The sequence below is a fragment of the Oncorhynchus masou genome, chromosome 32 (assembly GCF_036934945.1).
Source record: "Oncorhynchus masou masou isolate Uvic2021 chromosome 32, UVic_Omas_1.1, whole genome shotgun sequence".
NCBI classification, from domain to species: domain Eukaryota; kingdom Metazoa; phylum Chordata; class Actinopteri; order Salmoniformes; family Salmonidae; genus Oncorhynchus; species Oncorhynchus masou.
The window spans coordinates 5,900,521-5,921,202 of NC_088243.1; the positions used below are offsets into that span (position 1 = coordinate 5,900,521).

At 41.9% G+C, this 20,682-nt stretch overlaps 1 protein-coding gene across 1 annotated transcript in view; it reads left to right on the plus strand.

The window, feature by feature from the left end:
- Positions 1 to 20,018, plus strand: part of LOC135526884 (protein piccolo-like) — a 49,337-nt gene extending 29,319 nt beyond the window's left edge. Inside the window, exons 6-9 of the mRNA XM_064955552.1 lie at positions 575 to 1,233; positions 3,226 to 7,123; positions 7,846 to 7,933; positions 16,696 to 20,018. Of these exons, the coding sequence (XP_064811624.1) occupies positions 575 to 1,233; positions 3,226 to 7,123; positions 7,846 to 7,933; positions 16,696 to 18,022 (5,972 nt within the window). The 3' untranslated portion in view covers positions 18,023 to 20,018. The remainder of the gene's footprint in view (positions 1 to 574; positions 1,234 to 3,225; positions 7,124 to 7,845; positions 7,934 to 16,695) is intronic.
- Positions 20,019 to 20,682: the final 664 nt, after the last annotated feature.

Below are 20,682 nucleotides of genomic sequence, written 5' to 3' on the forward strand. Positions count from 1 at the left end.
TATTTTTAGACAGATCCGAATTGGTAGGTCTAATTTTATGTTCCTTTTGATGGCATAGAAGGCCCTTCTTGCCTTGTCTCTCAGCTCGTTCACAGCTCTGTGGAAGTTACCTGTGGCACTGATGTTTAGGCCAAGGTATGTATAGTTCACAGCTCTGTGGAAGTTACCTGAGGCGCTGAGTTATGTATCGTTTATGCTGTTGGGCAACGGTTTCTAGATGGAATTTGTGTTTGTGGTCCTGGCAACTGTACCTTTTTTGGAACATCATTACTTTTGTCTTACTGAGATTTACTGTCAGGGCCCACATCTGAATCTGTGCAGAAGATCTAGGTGCTGCTGTAGGACCTCCTTGGTTGGAGACAGACGCACCAGATCATCAGCAAACAGTAGACATTTGACTCCTCTCCTCTCCTCTCCTCTCCTCTCCTCTCCTCTCCTCTCCTCTCCTCTCCTCTCCTCTCCTCTCCTCTCCTCTCCTCTCCTCTCCTCTCCTCTCCTCTCCTCTCCTCGCCTCTCCTCTCCTCTCCTCTCTTCTCCTCTCTTCTCCTCTCCTCTCCTCTCCTCTCCTCTACAGAACATGAAGCTGATGAAGAGCCAGGGTGTGGTGGATCATTGGTTTTGCCTGGTCAGTACTCTACTCTGGGCCGAACCGGTAGTGTCAACACAGCCCTGCTACAGCGTTCTCTCGCACAAGGCTCACTCACCCAATCACTCACGCCCTCACACACCCAGGAGGCCGGCCTGTTGGAGGAAAGGAGAGAGGAGGAAAGGGTAGAAGAGAGGAGAATGGAGGAGAGAAGAGAGGAGGAAAGGGAGGAGAGGAGAGTGGAGGAGAGGAGAAAAGAGGAAAGGGAGGAGGAGAGGAGAATGGACGAAAGGAGAGAGGAGGAAAGGGAGGAGGAGAGGAGAATGGACGAGAGGAGAGAGGAGGAAAGGGAGGAGGAGAGGAGAGTGATGAAGCCGTCAGTGCGTCGGATCCGAGCCCAGAGAGGACAGGGTATCTCTTCTCTGATGGCCTCTCTCACCCCGACCCTCACCCCTAACCCCTCCCTCACGCCTTACCTCAGCCTCACCCCCTCCTCTTCCATGGGCAGTGTCTCCCTGGGGGGTGAAGATGGAGGAGAGGGGCTCCACAGCCTCCCCCGTCAGGATGTCCTGTCCTCCCTGAGCTCTGAGAGCAGCTGCCTCAGCACCCCCTACAGGACATTCTGCAGCATGGCATCCTGCTCTATGGTGAGTACATCATATTATTATTAATATTATTATTGTTATTAATATTATCATTATCTATGTTATTGTTATATTATGATTTATATTATTGTTATTGTTATTATTATGGTGTATAGTATTGTTATTGTTGTTGTTATTATTATTATTTATGTTATTGTCATTAATGTTCTCATTATTTATATTATTGTTATTGTTGTTATTATTATTATTTATGTTATTGTTGTTAATGTTCTCATTATTTATATTATTGTTATTGTTGTTATTATTATTATTTATGTTATTGTTATTAATGTTCTCATTATTTATATTATTGTTATTGTTGTTATTATTATTATTATTATTTATTTTGTTGTTATTGTTATTATTATCATGATATTATGATATTGTAGGGCCTCCTGCTCTATGGTCAGGCTATAGGGCCTCCTGCTCTATGGTCAGGCTATAGGGCCTCCTGCTCTATGGTCAGGCTGTAGGGCCTCCTGCTCTAAACTCTACTATTCTACTGCTGGTGCTCGTCATGTTAAAACCTGTAATGGCTGCAATCCCAATACTGGGATCGATATGACAACTACCAGTGACAATAGAGGGCGCCAAATTCAAACCACAGAAATCTCATAATTACAATTCCTAAAACACACATGTGTCTCATATCATTTTAAAGGTAATCTCGTTGTTAATCCCACCAATGTGTCCGATTTCAAATAGGCTTTTCAGCAAAAGCACTACAAACGATTATGTTCGGTCTCCACCAAACCACAATAAGCACAGACATTTTCCAGCGAAATATAACATTCACAAAAAGCAGAAATAAAGATAAAATTAATCACTTACCTTGAATTATCTTCATCAGATGATTCTGATAGGACTTCATGTTACACAACACATGCATGTTTTGTTTGATAAAGTTCATATATATATCAAAAAATCGGAGTTTACGTTGGCTTATTAGATTCACTAGTTCCAAAAACATCAAGTGATTTCGCATAGCCACATCGTTTTAACAGAAATACTCATCATAAATGTAGATGATAATACAAGTTATATGCATGGAATTATAGATATACCTCTCCTTAATGCAACCGCTGTGTCAGATTTCAAAAAAAGTTTATGGAAAAAGCAACACGTGCAATAATCTGAGACGGCGCTCAGAACAGAAGCCAAATTAGCTGCCATGTTGGAATCGACAGAAATCAGAAAATACATGATAAATGTTTCCTTACCTTTGATGAACTTCATCAGAATGCAGTCCTAGGAATCCCAGATCCCCACTAAATGCTTGATTTGTTCGAAAATGTCCGTTATTTATGTCCAATTAGCTACTTAGGTTAGCGCGTTTGGTAAACAATTCCAAAGTCACAAAGCGCGTCCACTATAACATGACGAAATGTCCAAAAGTTCCGTAACAGTCAGTAGAAACATGTCAAATGATGTACTGAATCAATCTTTAGAATGTTGTTTACATATATCTTGAATAACGTTCCAACCGGAGAATGAGAATGACTTCAGATGAGCGGTGGAACGCAGGTCCTTCCCCTGTGAACGCGCCTGGTGAAAGCATGGTCAACTCGTGGCAGTGGTGACTATTTCCTGTCTCATTCAACCCCCCTTCACATTAGAGTCATCAGACAAAGTTCTGTGGACTGTTGACATCTAGTGGAAGTCGTAGGAAGTGAAAACTCATCCATATCTCTCTGTAATTTCAATGAGAGCTTGGTTGAAAATCTACCACTTCAGAAAACAAAACAAAAGGAAGTGGAATTTCTCAGGTTTTTACCTGCTACATGAGTTCTGTTATACTCACAGACATAATTCAAACAGTTTTAGAAACTTCAGAGTGTTTTCTATCCAATACTAATAATAATATGCAAATATTAGCAACTCTGACTGAGGAGCTGGCTGTTTACAATGGGCACCTTTTCATCCAAGCTACTCAATACTGCCCCTGCAGCCATGAAAAGTTAATGTTCCTCCTGCCTGTCTTGTCTGTCTCTCCAGGATCATGAATTCCTGAGCCAGTCAGGGGAGGGTCGGAGCAGAAGATTCCCAAGTCAGAGCACCTTACTGGGGGAGGACTGGAGCTACGAGCCCCTCTTACCCTCCAGCCGCTCCTCCCCCCTTCATCCTTTCACCTCCATTTCCTCCTCTTGTCAGACCGACTACAGCTGCTCCGAGTCCCACGGCCACGACTACGCTACCGGCAGCAACCGCAGTCCCCACAGTAACCGGGACCACCGCGGTCTCCATGGAAACAGCCGTAACCTCTCAGGCAGTATCTCTCTGAGGAAGTCAAAGAGGCCTCCCGCTCCCCCCACGCGCTCCACCTCACTACGGTTTAAACCTGGCCGGGGGAAAACGCTGCGCTACAACTACAACAACCACACTGCTGGACCTGGAGAGGTGGTCACGAAGGGGAGTCTGACCTCCAGCCCTGCTCCCCTCTCCCCTCCACTCTCTCCAGGGGTGTTCGAGGACCCATGGGTCCCCCGCTGTAGCAGTGTGGGCAAGGGGGGCAGGGCAGGTGCTGAAACAGACAGTCAGGCCAACCATGTCCCTCACTTCCACCAACAGCCTGGTCAGGATCAAAACTACCCTTCTATCCCGTGCCACCATCAGCCTCACCCATCTGTCCCCCTCTCAGCCAGTGCTGGAGGGGTGAGCCTGCTGGTGGGACCTAAAATGGTTGCCTCTTCTCCTAAAATGTCCGCCACGGCAGGGAGACTCCAGCGGCTGGCCTCTTCCACCTCCTGCGGATACTCCAGCGAGTGCAACACCCCAACCCTCACCCTCACCTCACCCCTCTCCTCACCCCTCACACCCTCCTCACCCCTCACCCTCTCCTCACCCCTCACATCCCCTTCACCCCTCACACCCTCCTCACCCCTCACATCCCCTTCACCCCTCACACCCTCCTCACCCCTCACCCTCTCCTCACCCCTCACCCTCTCCTCACCCCTCATCTCCTCCTCCTCCCTGAACCTCACCTCCTCTTCCTCCCTTCCCAGGACACGTTCTAGCCCAGGAGGAGGAGGGCCAAGACCCCCCATCCCAGAGAGAAAGTCCTCTCTCCTCTCCTCCCCCTTCTCCTCCTTTTCCTCTACCTCCTCCCTCTCTTCCTACACCTCCTCCGACTCCAGATATCCCTCTCTCCCCCCTCCTCCTCCCCTGCCCGGCTCCAGCATTCTTCCCTGTCTACCTCCACCCTACCCATCCCTCCCTCAAGGGCAATCACTCCCCTCTCCTCTCCCTGATCTGTGCATCTCTCACCATCTTCCCTCTCCCCCTTCTCTACCACAACCATCCCTCCCCTCTCCCCCTCCTCTACCTCAACCATCCCTCCCCACTCCCCCTTCTCTACCTCAACCATCTCTCCCCTCTCCCCCTTCTCTACCTCAACCATCCCTCCCCTCTCCCCCTCCTCTACCTCAACCATCCCTCCCCTCTCCCCCTCCTCTACCCCAACCATCCCTCCCCTCTCCCCCTCCTCTACCCCAACCATCCCTCCCCTCTCCCCCTCCTCTACCCCAGCCATTCCTCCCCTCTCCCCCTCCTCTACCCCAACCATCCCTCCCCTCTCCCCCTCCTCTACCTCAACCATCCCTCCCCTCTCCCCCTCCTATACCCCAGCCATCCCTCCCCTCTCCCCCTCCTATACCCCAGCCATCCCTCCCCACTCCCCCACCTTCTCCCCCTTCCTTCCTGCCTCCCTTGCATGCCTGTGCAGTGCGACAGAATCAACCCCACCCCTTCTTTTCACCTATTACACCTGCCAGTCAGGTGACTTCGTTGCTAGGATTCCCTCCTCATCCTTCCCCTGAGCTCACAGAGGATTCAGACCTGTCAATCAACAGCCCTCCTCATCTCCCTCCTCTTCCCGCTCATCCACCACCTCCTCTCTCTTACACCCCTACTCCCCGGCCCCTGATATCAACCCAAGCCCTTCAGAGAGTCACTCAGTGCTCTACCAAGAGGCTAAACAACCCTCCATCATCTAATGTCGAGCAAAGCCAAGAAAGCAATAATGCTACCCCAACTAGCATTATGCTAACCAACCACACATCAGCTAATATTGAGCAGAGCCAAGACATCAATGATGCTACTCTAACTAGCATTATGCTAACCAACCATACATCAGCTAATGTTGAGTATAGCCAAGACATCAATGATGCTACTCTAACTAGCATTATGCTAACCCACCATACATCAGCTATTGTTGAGCATAGCCAAGACATCAATGATGCTACTCTAACTAGCATTATGCTAACCCACCATACATCAGATAATGTTGAGCATAGCCAAGAGAGCAATGATGCTACTCTAACTAGCATTATGCTAACCCACCATACATCAGATAATGTTGAGCATAGCCAAGAGAGCAATGATGCTACTCTAACTAGCAGTATGCTAACCAATGCTAAGTCAAACAATGATGCCCAGCATATTGCAAAGAGCACAGAAGCGAAGCTAAATGGCATAACGCTAACCAGCACCCGGGAGCGAGGGGCGGGCATGGATACCAAACTAACCAACACTGTGTTAGAGAGTGTGGGAAGGGTTGATGCCATGCTTACTGAGGCTGAAGAGAGAACCCCAAAGAAGCCTGTTGTTCTCTCTAGGCCACTGAGAACAGTATTTCAAAGTTCTAGCGCTGCTGCTGAAAACACACTACAGAACGGAGAACCTACGCCTCGACAGGAGACCACACCCTGCCTCTCCAACGGCCAACCAGAGTACTCAGCGTGGGCATACACACCCACACACTCCCCTGCTACCCCCTCCTCCTCCTCCTCCTCCCCCCACAGGCAGAAGCTTCCCGTTGCCCTGAAGAAGCCCACGATCATGCCCCCGCCCTTGCTGAGGACACACCAGACAGACACACCACCACCACCACCCCCACCCGTATTGATAGGTACACCTCCAGAGCCCTTCGTCCCAGAGACACCACCCTTACTGGGGATAAACCTGTACAGGCCAGAGATACAGACCCAGCTAGAGACACAGACCCAGACAGAGTCTCAACCAGAGCCAGAGACAGCATACCCCTTCCTGAAGTTCTACCAGTCACAGTACTGTGTAGCAGAGTTACCACCAAGCCCCTATCCTTCAGAACCCTGTGTAGCAGAGTTACCACCAAGCCCCTATCCTTCAGAACCCTGTGTAGCAGAGTTACCACCAAGCCCCTATCCTTCAGAACCCTGTGTAGCAGAGTTACCACCAAGCCCCTATCCTCCATCACCCTGTGTAGCAGAGCCAAAGCAGGAGTCCTGTCCACTGGAGATGATGACAGAGACAGAGAGAGAGGACGAGACAGCGAGTGAGACAGACACAGAGGCAGAGGCAGACACAGAGGCAGAGACAGAGAGAAAGGCAGACACTGAGACAGAGGCAGAGTTAGAGAGAGAGACAGACACAGAGAACGAGGCAGACACAGAGGCAGAGAGAGAGACAGAGAGAGAGGCAGACACTGAGAGAGAAGCAGTTCCCAGACAGCCACAGAGTGTACCGGTGCCATACACAGAGCTGGGGAGATCAGAACCAGAGGAAATTTGGGTGCTGCAGGAGGAAGAAGAGAAGGAGGAGAGAAAAAAATGGCAGAAGCTGGGGAGAAGAGAGGAGGAGGGTGAAGAGGAAGACAGACAGAGGGGAGCGATGGAGGAGGAGGACAGCAATGATTTTGAAAGCTTCTCTCTGGAAGAGAGGAGAGACTCTCTGAGCAGTCCTCTGTCTACTGACAGCCTGAAAGGGGCGCGACTCCTGCCAGATCTGTTCATCCAAGAGGACGAGGGGGAACTGGGGGAAGAGAGGATGGAGTGGGAGAAGAGGGAGGAGAGGTGCAGCCTGGACACAGATGGGGCCAGCAGCTCCACAGGGTCCCTGACCTCCAGAGAAGACAATGGTGAGTTATGGAGCTCTCTGTCTGTCTCTATCTATCTCTGTCTCTCTCTTACTCTCTCTCTGTCTCTCTCGGTCTCTCCTTCTATCTCTCTCCCCTCTCTCCTACATAGATCTCTTACTGGGTTGTAAGACTTCTACCTTCCTTTGGGTTGGAGATGGCAATCAATCTCTCAACCCCCTCCAGCTCTCTCTCTCCCTGACCCTCTCCCCCTTCTACCCTGACAGCCTTGACTGAAGGACACTGCTGCAGGAAACACATAGACTTCTCTCCAGCCTATCAGCTCGGAGTATGGTTTGTAGTTGTCACTGTCTCGGCCAGTGGCTGCTTCAGTCTCTCCAGCCTATCAGCTCGGAGTATGGTTTGTAGTTGTCACTGTCTCGGCCAGTGGCTGCTTCAGTTTCTCCAGCCTATCAGCTCGGAGTATGGTTTGTAGTTGTCACTGTCTCGGCCAGTGGCTGCTTCAGTTTCTCCAGCCTATCAGCTCGGAGTATGGTTTGTAGTTGTCACTGTCTCGGCCAGTGGCTGCTTCAGTCTCTCCAGCCTATCAGCTCGGAGTATGGTTTGTAGTTGTCACTGTCTCGGCCAGTGGCTGCTTCAGACTCTCCAGCCTATCAGCTCGGAGTATGGTTTGAAGTATGATTTCTGCACAGGTTTCTACAATCTCTCTCTCTCTTTCTCTCTCTCTCTCTCTCTCTCTCTGTCACGTTCTCCCTCTCTCTCAGGTGAGGTGTTTGATATTTCTTCAGCGGAGAAGATGGTGACACCAGCACCACCACGGACTACTGAAGACCTGTTTGCTGCCATACACAGGTATGTTGTGATAACAGATAATGACACATGATGACACTCCTGTACGGTAGGTTCTTCAGACACACTATGGTACACGTCTCATATATCCACATATCTGAATCCTGGTCCTGGAGATCCATTTTTAGATATTATTTGTTTAAAATGACATTTTTCTTGATGTTTGTTTTTGTTTTATATATATATATATACAGAGCATTTGGAAAGTATTCAGACCCCATTTTGTTACAGCCTTATTCTAAAATGGATTTTTTTTAAATGATCCTCATCAATCTACACATAATACCCCATAATGACATCACAATACCCCATAATGACATCACAATACCCCATAATGAAAAAGCAAAAATGGATTTTTAAAGGTATAAAATAAAATAAAACAGAAATACCTTATTTACATAAGTATTCAGATCCTTTTCTATGAGACTTGAAAATGAGCTCAAGTGGATCCTGTTTCCATTTATCATCCTGGAAATGTTTCTACAACTTGATTGGAGTCCACCTTTGGTAAATTCAGTTGATTGGATATGATTAGGAAAGGCACACACCTGTCTATATAAGGTCCCACAGTTGACAGTACATGCCAGAGCAAAAAACCAAGCCATGAGCTCGAAGTAATTGTCCGTAGAGCTCAGAGACAGAATTGTGTCGAGGCACAGATCTGGGGAAAGGTACCAACAAATGTCTGCAGCATTGAAGATCCCCAAGAACACAGTGGCCTCCATCATTCTGGAAGAATGAAGAAGTTTAGAACCACCAAGACACTTCCTAGAGGTGGCCGCCCAGCCAAACTGAGCAATCCGGGGAGAAGGGTCTTGGTCAGGGAGGTGACCATGGACACAATAGTCACGCTAACAGAGCTCCAGAGTTCCTCTATGGAGATGAGAGAACCTTCCAGAAGGACAACCATCTCTGCAGCACTTCACCAACCAGGCCTTTATGGTAGAGGGGCCAGACGGAAGCCACTCCTCAGTAAAAGGCACATGACAGCCCACTTGGAGTTTGCCAAAAGGCACCTAAAGCCTTGCAGACCATGAGAAACAACATTCTCGGGTCTTTTTTTTTTTTTTACCTTTATTTAACCAGGCAAGTCAATTAAGAACAAATTCTTATTTTCAATGACGGCCTGGGAACAGTGGGTTAACTGCCTGTTCAGAGGCAGAACGACAGATTTGTACCTTGTCAGCTCGGGGGTTTGAACTCGCAACCTTCCGGTTTCTAGCCCAACACTCTAACCACTAGGCTACCCTGCCGCCCTGATGAAGCCAAGATTGAACTCTTTGGCCTGAATGCCAAACGTGGCACCATCCCTACAGTGAAGCATGGTAGTGGCAGTATCATATTGTGGGGATGTTTTTCAGCGGCAGGGACTGGGAGACGAGTCAGGAACGAGGCAAAGATGAACGGGGGTGATGGTTCACCTTCCAACAGGACAACAACCCTAAGAACACAGCTAAGACAACGCAGGAGTGGCTTCGGGACAATTCTCTGAAAGTCCTTGTGTGGCCTCGGACTTGAACCGGATCGAACTTCTCTGGAGAGACCTGAAAATAGTTGAGCTATGTTTTTTTCAATAAGGCTGTAAAGTAATAAAATATGGAAAAAGTCAAGGAGTCTTAATACATTCCGAATGCTCTGTATATATATATGTATATTATTTTACATTTTTTGGGTTGTTACGCAGCATTAACACACCATTCCCTATATCTGCATCTCTCTGTAGCAGTGCATTCTGGGAAGGCACACGCGTTTGACCACCCAGGTGTGTGGGTGTGGTGTTGACAGCAGGTAACACTGATCGGTTGGAGGGTGTAGTTAGGGGTGGGGTCATCCCATAGTCAAGCCTAGTCCTTTAGTGGATGGTGTGCGTTATAGCTAGTCCCTCTGTAGTGAAACATGATGTTATAACTAGTCCCTCTGTATCTGTAGTGAAACATGATGTTATAACTAGTCCATCTGTAGTGAAACATGATGTTATAACTAGTCCCTCTGTATCTGTAGTGAAACATGATGTTATAACTAGTCCCTCTATAGTGAAACATGATGTTATAACTAGTCCCTCTGTAGTGAAACATGATGTTATAACTAGTCCCTCTGTATCTGTAGTGAAACATGATGTTATAACTAGTCCCTCTGTATCTGTAGTGAAACATGATGTTATAGCTAGTCCCTCTGTATCTGTAGTGAAACATGATGTTATAGCTAGTCCCTCTGTATCTGTAGTGAAACATGATGTTATAACTAGTCACTCTGTATCTGTATTGAAACATGATGTTATAACTATTCCCTCTGTAGTGAAACATGATGTTATAACTAGTCCAGTGTATGATGTTATAGTATAGAACATTCTAGTGTATTAATAGTGAAACATGATGTTATATAGACTAGTCCCATCTGTAGTGAAACATGATGTTATAACTAGGTATCCATCTAGTGTATTAATAGGTATAGAAACATGATGTTATAACTAGTCCCATCTGTAGTGAAACATGATTAATAGGTATAGAACATTCTAGTCCCATTCTGTGTATTAATAGTGAAACATGATGTTATAACTAGTCCCTCTGTATCTTCTAGTGAAACATGATGTTATAACTAGGTATAGACCCTCTGTATTCTAGTGTATTATGATGTTAGTGTAAATAGTCCCTCTGTATTAATAGTGAAACATGATGTTAGGACTAGTCCCTCTGTATTAATAGTGAAACATGATGTTATAACTAGTCCCTCTGGTATAGAACTTCTAGTGTATTAATAGAAACATGATGTTAATAACATTGTAGTCCCTCTGTATTAATAGTGAAACATGATGTTAGAACTAGTCCCTCTGTATTAATAGGTGAAACATGATGTTATAACTAGTCATTCTAGTGTGTTAATAGGTATAGAACTTCTAGTGTATCTTCTAGTGTATAACAGGAATAGAACATGAAACATGATGTTATAACTAGTCCTCTGTAGTGAAACATGATTAATAGTTATAACATTGTAGTCCCTCTGTAGTGAAACATGATGTTATAACTAGTTCTAGTGTATTAATAGTGAAACATGATGTTATAACTAGTCCCTTCTAGTGTATTGATAGTGAAACATGATGTTATAACTAGTCCATCTGTAATGGACAACATGATGTTATAACTATTCTAGTGTATTAATCTGTAGTGAACTTTCATGATTGTTATAACTATTCCCTGTATTAATAGGTGTAGTGAAACATGATGTTATTAACTAGTCCCTCTGTAGTGAAACATGATATAGAACATTATAACTAGTCCCTCTAGTATCTGTAGTGTAAACATGATGTTATAACTAGTCCCTCTGTATTTTAATAGTGAAACATGATGTTATAACTAGGTATTAAACTCTTTATCTGTAGTGAAACATGATGTTATAACTAGTCCCATTCTGTAGTGAAAGTTCTAGTGTATTAATAGGATAGAACATTCTAGTGTATTAATAGGACCTGAATATTCTAGTGTATAACTAGTCCCTCTGTATCTGTAGTGAAACATGATGTTATAACTAGTCCATCTGTAGTGAAACATGATGTTATAACTAATCCCATTCTGTATTGTATTGAAACATGATGTTATAACTAGTCCCTCTGTAGTGAAACTATGATGTTATAACTTCTAGTCCCTCTGTAGTAATAGAAACATGATGTTATAACTAGTCCCTCTGTATTGAAACATTCTATGTATTAATAGGTACAGAACTTTCTCTGTATTAATAGGTAACTTCTAGTGTATTAATAGGTATAGAACGTTCTCTGTATTGAAACATGATGTTATAACTAGTCCATCTGTAGTGAAACATGATGTTATAAACTAGTCCCTCTGTATAGAAAGTGTGTAAACATGATGTTATAACTAGTCCCTTCTGTAGTGAAACTATGATGTTATAACTATTCCCTCTGTATCTGTAGTGAAACATTCTATGTTTGATAGGTATAGAACCTCTGTATTAATAGGTATAGAACATTCTAGTGTATTAATAGGTATAGAACATTCTAGTGTATTAATAGGACTGTATTCTGTGTATTAATAGGTATAGAAACTAGTGTATTGATAGGTATAGAACATTCTAGTGTATTAATAGGTATAGAACTTCTAGTGTATCTGTATCTGTAGTGATTAATATGAAGAGAACATTCTGAAATTGAAAGTTCTAGTGTATTAATAGTATCATTCATTTAAAAAGTTGCTGTGTATTAATTGAGATTTCTATGTATGGTATAGAACACAGTGTTTGACTGGAATTTTAATTGTTACTATATATTATTTTATTTAATAGAACATTCTAATTAACTAGGCAAGAACGTTCAGTTAAGAACATTCTAGTGTATTAATAGGTATAGAACTTCTTTAATAGGTATAGAACTTCTAGTATTAATAGGTATAGAACATTCTAGTATTAATAGGTATAGAACATTCAGTGTATTAATAGGAATAGAACATTGTAGTGTATTAATCAATAAACATTCTAGTGTATTAATAGGCGTTCTTGTATTTTAATAGGTATAGAACAATCTAGTGTATTAATAGGTATTAAGCGTTCTAGTGTATTATACATTCAGTGTATTAATAGGATAGAACATTGTATTATTAATATGAAGAGAACATTCTAGTTTAGGTATAGAAAGTTCTAGTGTATTGATATTCTAGTATAGATACATTCTAGTGTATTAATAGGTATAGAACATTCTAGTGTATTAATAGGTATAGAACATTCTAGTGTATTAATTGTAATAGACCATTCTAGTGTATTGATAGGTATAGAACATTCTAGTGTATTAATAGGTATAGAACATTCTAGTGTATTAATATTTATAGAACATTCTAGTGTATTGATAGGTATAATAGGTATAGAACCATTCTAGTGTATTGATAGGTATAGAAAATTCTATTATTAATAGGTATAGTATTAATAGGTATAGAACATTCTAGTGTATTAATAGGTATAGAACATTCTAGTGTATTAATAGGTATAGAACATTCTAGTGTATTAATATAGAACTTTCTCGTATAGGTAAGAACATTCTAGTGTATTAATAGGTATAGAACATTCTAGTGTATTATAGAACGTAGGTATTAATAGGTATAGAACATTCTAGTGTATTAATAGGTATAGAACATTCTAGTGTATTGATAGGTATAGAACGTTCTAGTGTATTGATAGGTATAGAACATTCTAGTGTATTAATAGGTATAGAACATTCTAGTGTATTAATACTGTAGGTATAGAACATTCTAGTGTATTGATAGGTATAGAACATTCTAGTGTATTAATAGGTATAGAACATTCTAGTGTATTAATAGGTATAGAACATAGAACATTCTAGTGTATTAATAGGTATAGAACATTCTAGTGTATTAATAGGTATAGAACATTCTAGTGTATTAATAGGAATAGAACATTCTAGTGTATTAATAGGAATAGAACATTCTAGTGTATTAATAGGTATAGAACATTCTAGTGTATTAATAGGACTGGAATATTCTAGTGTATTAATAGGTATAGAACGTTCTAGTGTATTAATAGGTATAGAACATTCTAGTGTATTAATAGGTATAGAACGGTTCTAGTGTATTAATAGGTATAGAACATTCTAGTGTATTAATAGGTATAGAACGTTCTCGTAGTGTATTAATAGGTATAGAACATTCTAGTGTATTAATAGGTATAGAACATTCTAGTGTATTAATAGGAATAGAACATTATAGTGTATTAATACTTGTAGGTATTAATAGGAAGAAAACATTCTAGTGTATTAATAGGTAGGGAACATTATTTTAATAGGTATAGAACAATAGTGTATTAATAGGTATAGGTATAGAACATTCTAGTGTATTAATAGGTATAGAACATTCTAGTTTATTAATAGGTATAGAACATTTCTAGTGTATTAATAGGTATAGAACATTCTAGTGTATTAATAGGTATAGAACATTCTAGTGTATTAATACTGTAGGTATAGAACATTCTAGTGTATTAATTGGAATATTCTAGATAGGTATAGAACATTCTAGTGTATTAATAGGTATAGAACATTCTAGTGTATTAATAGGTATAGAACATTCTAGTGTATTAATAGGTATAGAACATTCTAGTGTATTAATAGACCATTCTAGTGTATTGATAGGTATAGAACATTCTAGTGTATTAATACTGTAGGTATAGAACATTCTAGTGTATTGATAGGTATAGAACATTCTAGTGTATTAATAGGTATAGAACATTCTCGTGTATTAATAGGTATAGAACATTCTAGTGTATTGATAGGTATAGAACATTCTAGTGTATTAATAGGTATAGAACATTCTCATTCTAGTGTATTAATAGGTATAGAACATTCTCGTGTATTAATAGGTATAGAACGTTCTAGTGTATTAATAGGTATAGAACATTCTAGTGTATTAATAGGTATAGAACATTCTAGTGTATTAATAGGTATAGAACATTCTAGTGTATTAATAGGTATAGAACTTTCTCGTGTATTAATAGGTATAGAACGTTCTAGTGTATTAATAGGTATAGAACGTTCTAGTGTATTAATAGGTATAGAACATTCTAGTGTATTAATAGGAATAGAACATTCTAGTGTATTAATAGGAATAGAACATTCTAGTGTATTGATAGGTATAGAACATTCTAGTGTATTAATAGGTATAGAAAGTTCTAGTGTATTGATAGGTATAGAACGTTAGATTAATAGGTATAGAACATTCTAGTGTATTAATAGGTATAGAACATTCTAGTGTATTAATAGGAATAGAACATTTCTAGTGTATTAATAGGTATAGAACATTCTAGTGTATTAATAGGTATAGAACATTCTAGTGTATTAATAGGTATAGAACATTGTAGTGTATTAATAGGAATAGAACAGTGTATTAGGTGTATTAAATATGAAGATAGAACATTCTAGTGTATTAATAGGTATAGAACTTTCTCGTGTATTAATAGGTATAGAACGTTCTAGTGTATTAATAGGTATAGAACGTTCTAGTGTATTGATAGGTATAGAACTTCTAGTGTATTAATTGGAATAGACCATTCTAGTGTATTGATAGGTATAGAACATTCTAGTGTATTAATAGGTATAGAATAGACCATTCTAGTGTATTGATAGGTATAGAACATTCTAGTGTATTAATAGGTAATAGAACATTCATTCTAGTGTATTAATAGGTATAGAACATTCTAGTGTATTAATAGGTATAGAACATTCTAGTGTATTAATAGGTATAGAACATTCTAGTGTATTAATAGGTATAGAACTTTCTCGGTATTAGGTATAGAACGTTCTAGTGTATTAATAGGTATAGAACTTCTAGTGTATTAATAGGTATATAACGTTCTAGTGTATTAATAGGTATAGAACATTCTAGTGTATTAATAGGTATAGAACTTCTCGTGTATTAATAGGTATAGAACGTTCTAGTGTATTAATAGGTATAGAACATTCTAGTGTATTGATAGGTATAGAACGTTCTAGTGTATTGATAGGTATAGAACATTCTAGTGTATTGATAGGTATAGAACGTTCTAGTGTATTAATACTGTAGGTATAGACCATTCTAGTGTATTAATACTGTAGGTATAGAACATTCTAGTGTATTAATACTGTAGGTATAGAACATTCTAGTGTATTAATAGGTATAGAACATTCTAGTGTATTAATAGGTATAGAACGTTCTAGTGTATTAATACTGTAGGTATAGACCATTCTAGTGTATTAATACTGTAGGTATAGAACATTCTAGTGTATTAATAGGTATAGAACATTCTAGTGTATTAATACTGTAGGTATAGAACATTCTAGTGTATTAATAGGTATAGAACATTCTAGTGTATTAATAGGTATAGAACATTCTAGTGTATTGATAGGTATAGAACATTCTAGTGTATTAATAGGTATAGAACATTCTAGTGTATTAATAGGTATAGAACCTTATATTGTATTAATAGGTATAGAACATTCTAGTGTATTAATAGGTATAGAACATTCTAGTGTATTAATAGGACTGGAATATTCTAGTGTATTAATAGGTATAGAACATTCTAGTGTATTAATAGGTATAGAACATTCTAGTGTATTAATAGCACTGGAATATTCTAGTGTATTAATAGGTATAGAACGTTCTAGTGTATTAATTGGAATAGACCATTCTAGTGTATTGATAGGTATAGAACATTCTAGTGTATTAATAGGTATAGAACATTCTAGTGTATTAATAGGTATAGAACATTCTAGTGTATTAATAGGTATAGAACATTCTAGTGTATTAATAGGTATAGAACATTCTAGTGTATTAATAGGTATAGAACATTCTAGTGTATTAATAGGTATAGAACATTCTAGTGTATTAATAGGTATAGAACCTTATATTGTAGTACATGCATGATGTGTCAAATGCATCCTGTCATTAGCATGGTTTGATGGTTCATTGGTTTGATGGTTCACTGGTTTGATGGTTCACTGCTTTGATTGTTCACTGGTTTGGTGGTTCACTAGTTTGGTGGTTTACTGGCTTGGTGGTTCACTGGTTTGATTGTTCACTGGCTTGGTGGTTCACCTGTTTGGTGGTTCACTGGTTTGGTGGTTCACTGGTTCGGTGGTTCACTGATTCACTGGTTGTGGGACTAAAATCAGTCATTTAATATTAACTTCTCTCCCATCCTCCCTCTCTCTCTCTTCTCTTTCTTTCTCTCTCTCTCTCTTTTTTTTTCTCTCTCTCTCTCTGTCTCTTCCCCTCTTTCAGGTCTAAGAGGAAAGTTCTTGGGCGCAGGAACTCTGAGGAAGACCGATGCCGTGTCTTTCACCTCTCCTCCTCCTCTTCTTTCTTCTCCACTCCTCCAGTGACCTCTCCAAGCCCTAGTCCCGCCCTTCTGCAAACTCTTGAGGTGTTAGGATCCAGTAAGGTGAGAGGTCATAGGTTAGGGGTCAGCAGCAGCAGTGACAGCTTCAAGGCTCTGCTCCTGAGGAAGGGAAGTCGCTGCGACCCTGTAGCTCGCATGTCTGCAGCCGAGAGACTCCGCAGTACTGCCCCCAAACACATGATGGCGACACCACATAGCCAGAGCTCACAGAGTCAGAGCTCACGGAGTCAGAGCTCACAGAGCCAGAGCTCACAGAGCCTGTGCTCACAGAGCCAGCACTCACAGAGCTCACAGAGTCAAAGCTCACGGAGCCCACCAAGCCAGAGCTCACAGAGCCTGTGCTCACAGAGCCAGCACTCACAGAGCTCACAGAGTCAAAGCTCACGGAGCCCACCAAGCCAGAGCTCACAGAGCCAGCACTCACATAGCTCACAGAGTCAGAGCTCACGGAGCTCACCAAGCCAGAGCTCACAGAGCCAGCACTCGCAGAGCTCACAGAGTCAGAGCTCACGGAGCTCACCAAGCCAGAGCTCACAGAGTCAGAGTTCACAGAGCCAGCACTCGCAGAGCTCACAGAGTCAGAGCTCACGGAGCTCACCAAGCCAGAGCTCACAGAGCCAGAGCTCACAGAGCTCACAGAGTCAGAGCTCACAGAGCCAGCACTCACAGAGCTCACAGAGCCAGAGCTCACAGAGCCATCCCCTGTCAGACATACACCTGCAGCTTGGAGTGGAGTCACACACTCACACCCCTCAGCCCTTCGCACAAACACACACTGTCCAGCTAATGACGCTACACCTACCCCAGTCCCAGTCCACACACAGACACAGGAGGAGGGCAGAGTGGGCACTCACTGAGGGAACGCTCCCTCTCTCCTCCCTGTCCTCCCCCACATACCCCTCCCCCTCCCCCTCTCTTTGGGGGTGGCGACCCCCCCGCTCCCGCACTCCCCCTTGCTCAGCCAGCCGGCGTTTCGCTGCCCGCAGCCGACTACCCAGCAGCCCCATGACTGCCATCTCGGAGCGGGAAGGGGAGGGCGAATCAATGGAGGGCGATGGGTTGGCCGTGACCATTGGACTGGGCTGCGATTCCTGCAAGACTTTTGGATTGGTCAAGCTCACTGACGGACGTGCCGAGGCCACCAATGGCAGCCTTGATTGGCAGCAGAGCAGATCCATGGAGAAACACACCGTCTTGTGGGTTGGCTAAAGCACCGGACTGGTGAGTCGCTGTCCTACTCATATACCCAGGACAGAGGCTTCAGTCCAGGATCTAGGAGACTTTATGTATCCTGCACCTGGGGGAAATTGTCAGGAAGTCGAACACTGTTGAAAAGAAAAACCTACCAGCCACCAGACTGGCTATTGTAAAGGACAGTGGAGGCGGGTGAGCACAGAAATAGGAGGATGGGCTCGTTGTAACGGCTGGAATGGAATTAGTCTCCACGGAGTCAAACATGTGTTTTCCATATGGTTCATGTGTTTGATACCATTCGATTTATTTCATTCCAGCCATTACAATGAGTCCGTCCTCCTATAGCTCCTTCCACCAGCCTCCACTGGTACAAGATGATTGTCTCTGTTAAAAAATGATTGGGTAACATGAATGTTGTTTTTTTCTCTGACCTGTTGTTTCAGTCTTGTATCTAGTTTTAGTATGCAGCAGTAGCCATTTTGAGATTAAGAAAGCAACATTGTATTATATTATTAAAATATATATTTAAAAAAATGTATTTTGAGGTTTCAGTTACCAAAGAAAACTGTCCCTCCCAGTGAAGCAACTGCTGCAGTGGGCATGTCTGAGAATGTCTCTTTTGATTGTGATTGGCTAATTGTTTGGAATCATGATTGTGATTGGCTTATTGTTTGGAATCATGATTGTGATTGGAGGAATGCGTTCTGCTAAAGTTACCCTATATTTATATTATTTGATACTTAAATCCTCTTTAAAACAAATCAACATATTTAGCAGATGTAGTTTAATGCTTGTTTTTCCTACTGTAGCTCCGACAGTGCAGTAATATCTAACAACTTACAACAAAACACACAAATCTAAAAGTAAAATAATGAAATTAAGAAATATATAAATATTTCATTAATTAAATCATCTTATTTAGTTTTTTGACATTAGACATAATTTGATTGAGTCTTTTTTTGTAAATGTAGTACGTGCTTCCCTCATCTCATTATAAAGTATCTTCTGTCTCGTTTATTTTTTCTTTACCTCTAATACCTGGACTTTCTAATACCTGGACATTTTTCTAACAGTTGATTTTGTGTTCTATGAGTTTTCAAGTGTATTTTATTTGAGAACTGTGAAGACAATGGAGTCCCATTTTTATATAGGTTATCTGGGGTCCTGTGTGGCTCAGTCGGTAGAGCATGGCGCTTGCAACGCCAAGCGTCGTGGGTTCGATTCCCGCTGGGGCCACCCATATGTAAAAGTAGTGGCCCCAGCCGACTTGTAAGTCGCTTTGGACAAAAGCGTCTGCTAAATGGGATATATATTAATCCTGGTGCTAGATATGGGTTTAGAGGTTAGAGGTTAAAGTGTCTACAGATTGTGTTTAGATGACAGATGTGACATATCTATAAGGATGAAGTCAGATGAACGATAGACAGAGATTAGAGGTGGAGTGGTTATGGGCGAAGGATAGATAGAAGAACAGGGTCATGTAAAAGATGGAGAGAGAGAAGGGGCAGAGTGTGGGGTGAAAAGAGTGAGAGAGAGAGAGAGAGAGACAGAGAGAGAAGGGGCAGAGTGTGAGGTGAAAAGAGTAAGAGAGAGAGAGAGACAGAGAGAGAGAGAGAGAGACAGAGAGAGAGAGAGAGAGAAGGGGCAGAGTGTGAGGTGAAAAGAGTAAGAGACAGAGAGAGAGAGACAGAGAGAGACAGAGAGAGAATGGGCAGAGTGTGAGGTGAAAAAGAGTAAGAGAGAGAGAGAGACAGAGAGAGAGAGAGACAGAGAGAGAAGGGGCAGAGTGTGAGGTGAAAAGAGTAAGAGACAGAGAGAGACAGAGAGAGAGAGAGGGAGAGAGAGAGAAGGGGCAGAGTGTGAGGTGAAAAGAGTAAGAGAGAGAGGAGAGAGAGAGAGAAGGGGCAGAGTGTGAGGTGAAAAAGAGTAAGACAGAGAGAGAGAGAGACTGATGTACAGACTGATATACAGACTGAGGAGAAGGCTTAATGATGAGTTGAATAAAGTATATTATGACAGAGATCTGTCTACTGCGTTCTGATTTACACATGCGCACGCCTGCGCCCACGCCCACACACACACACAGACGGTCCACTTGCGGGTTAAGAGTGTCTGTGTGTAAAGGTTGCTGGTTCGAATCCCCGAGCCGACAAGGATAAAAAACATTGGTCAATGTGCCCTTGAGCAAAGCACTTAGCCCTAATTGCTCCTATAAGTTGCTCTGGATAAGAGTGCCTGCTTAACGACTAAAATGTAAAAATGTACTGCTGTCTAATTTACACACACGTCAGTATTGTTGACATCTGTTGTTGTGGTGACAAACTGAACAGGAACTGTAGAGGTCAGGGGTCAGAGATATGATATATATATATATATATATATATATATATGTATAATAGCCTTCATCATTGATTCCTTATTGTCACACACGTATCTAATCATCACTAATCGTCACTAACTGATTAATCACTGCATGCGTCACCGTGGTGATTTGCATTGTTACGCACATACATAACTCCTAATTGATTTGCTAACTGATTGGTTGGTTGCTAATTGATTGGTTTTGTGAATGGCGTCTCCTGTCCATATGTGGATTTGCATTGTTACTCACAGACTTAATCTTCACTAACCGTTGGCTAATTGTAGTCTCTGTGAATGACGTCGGGCCAATTCCC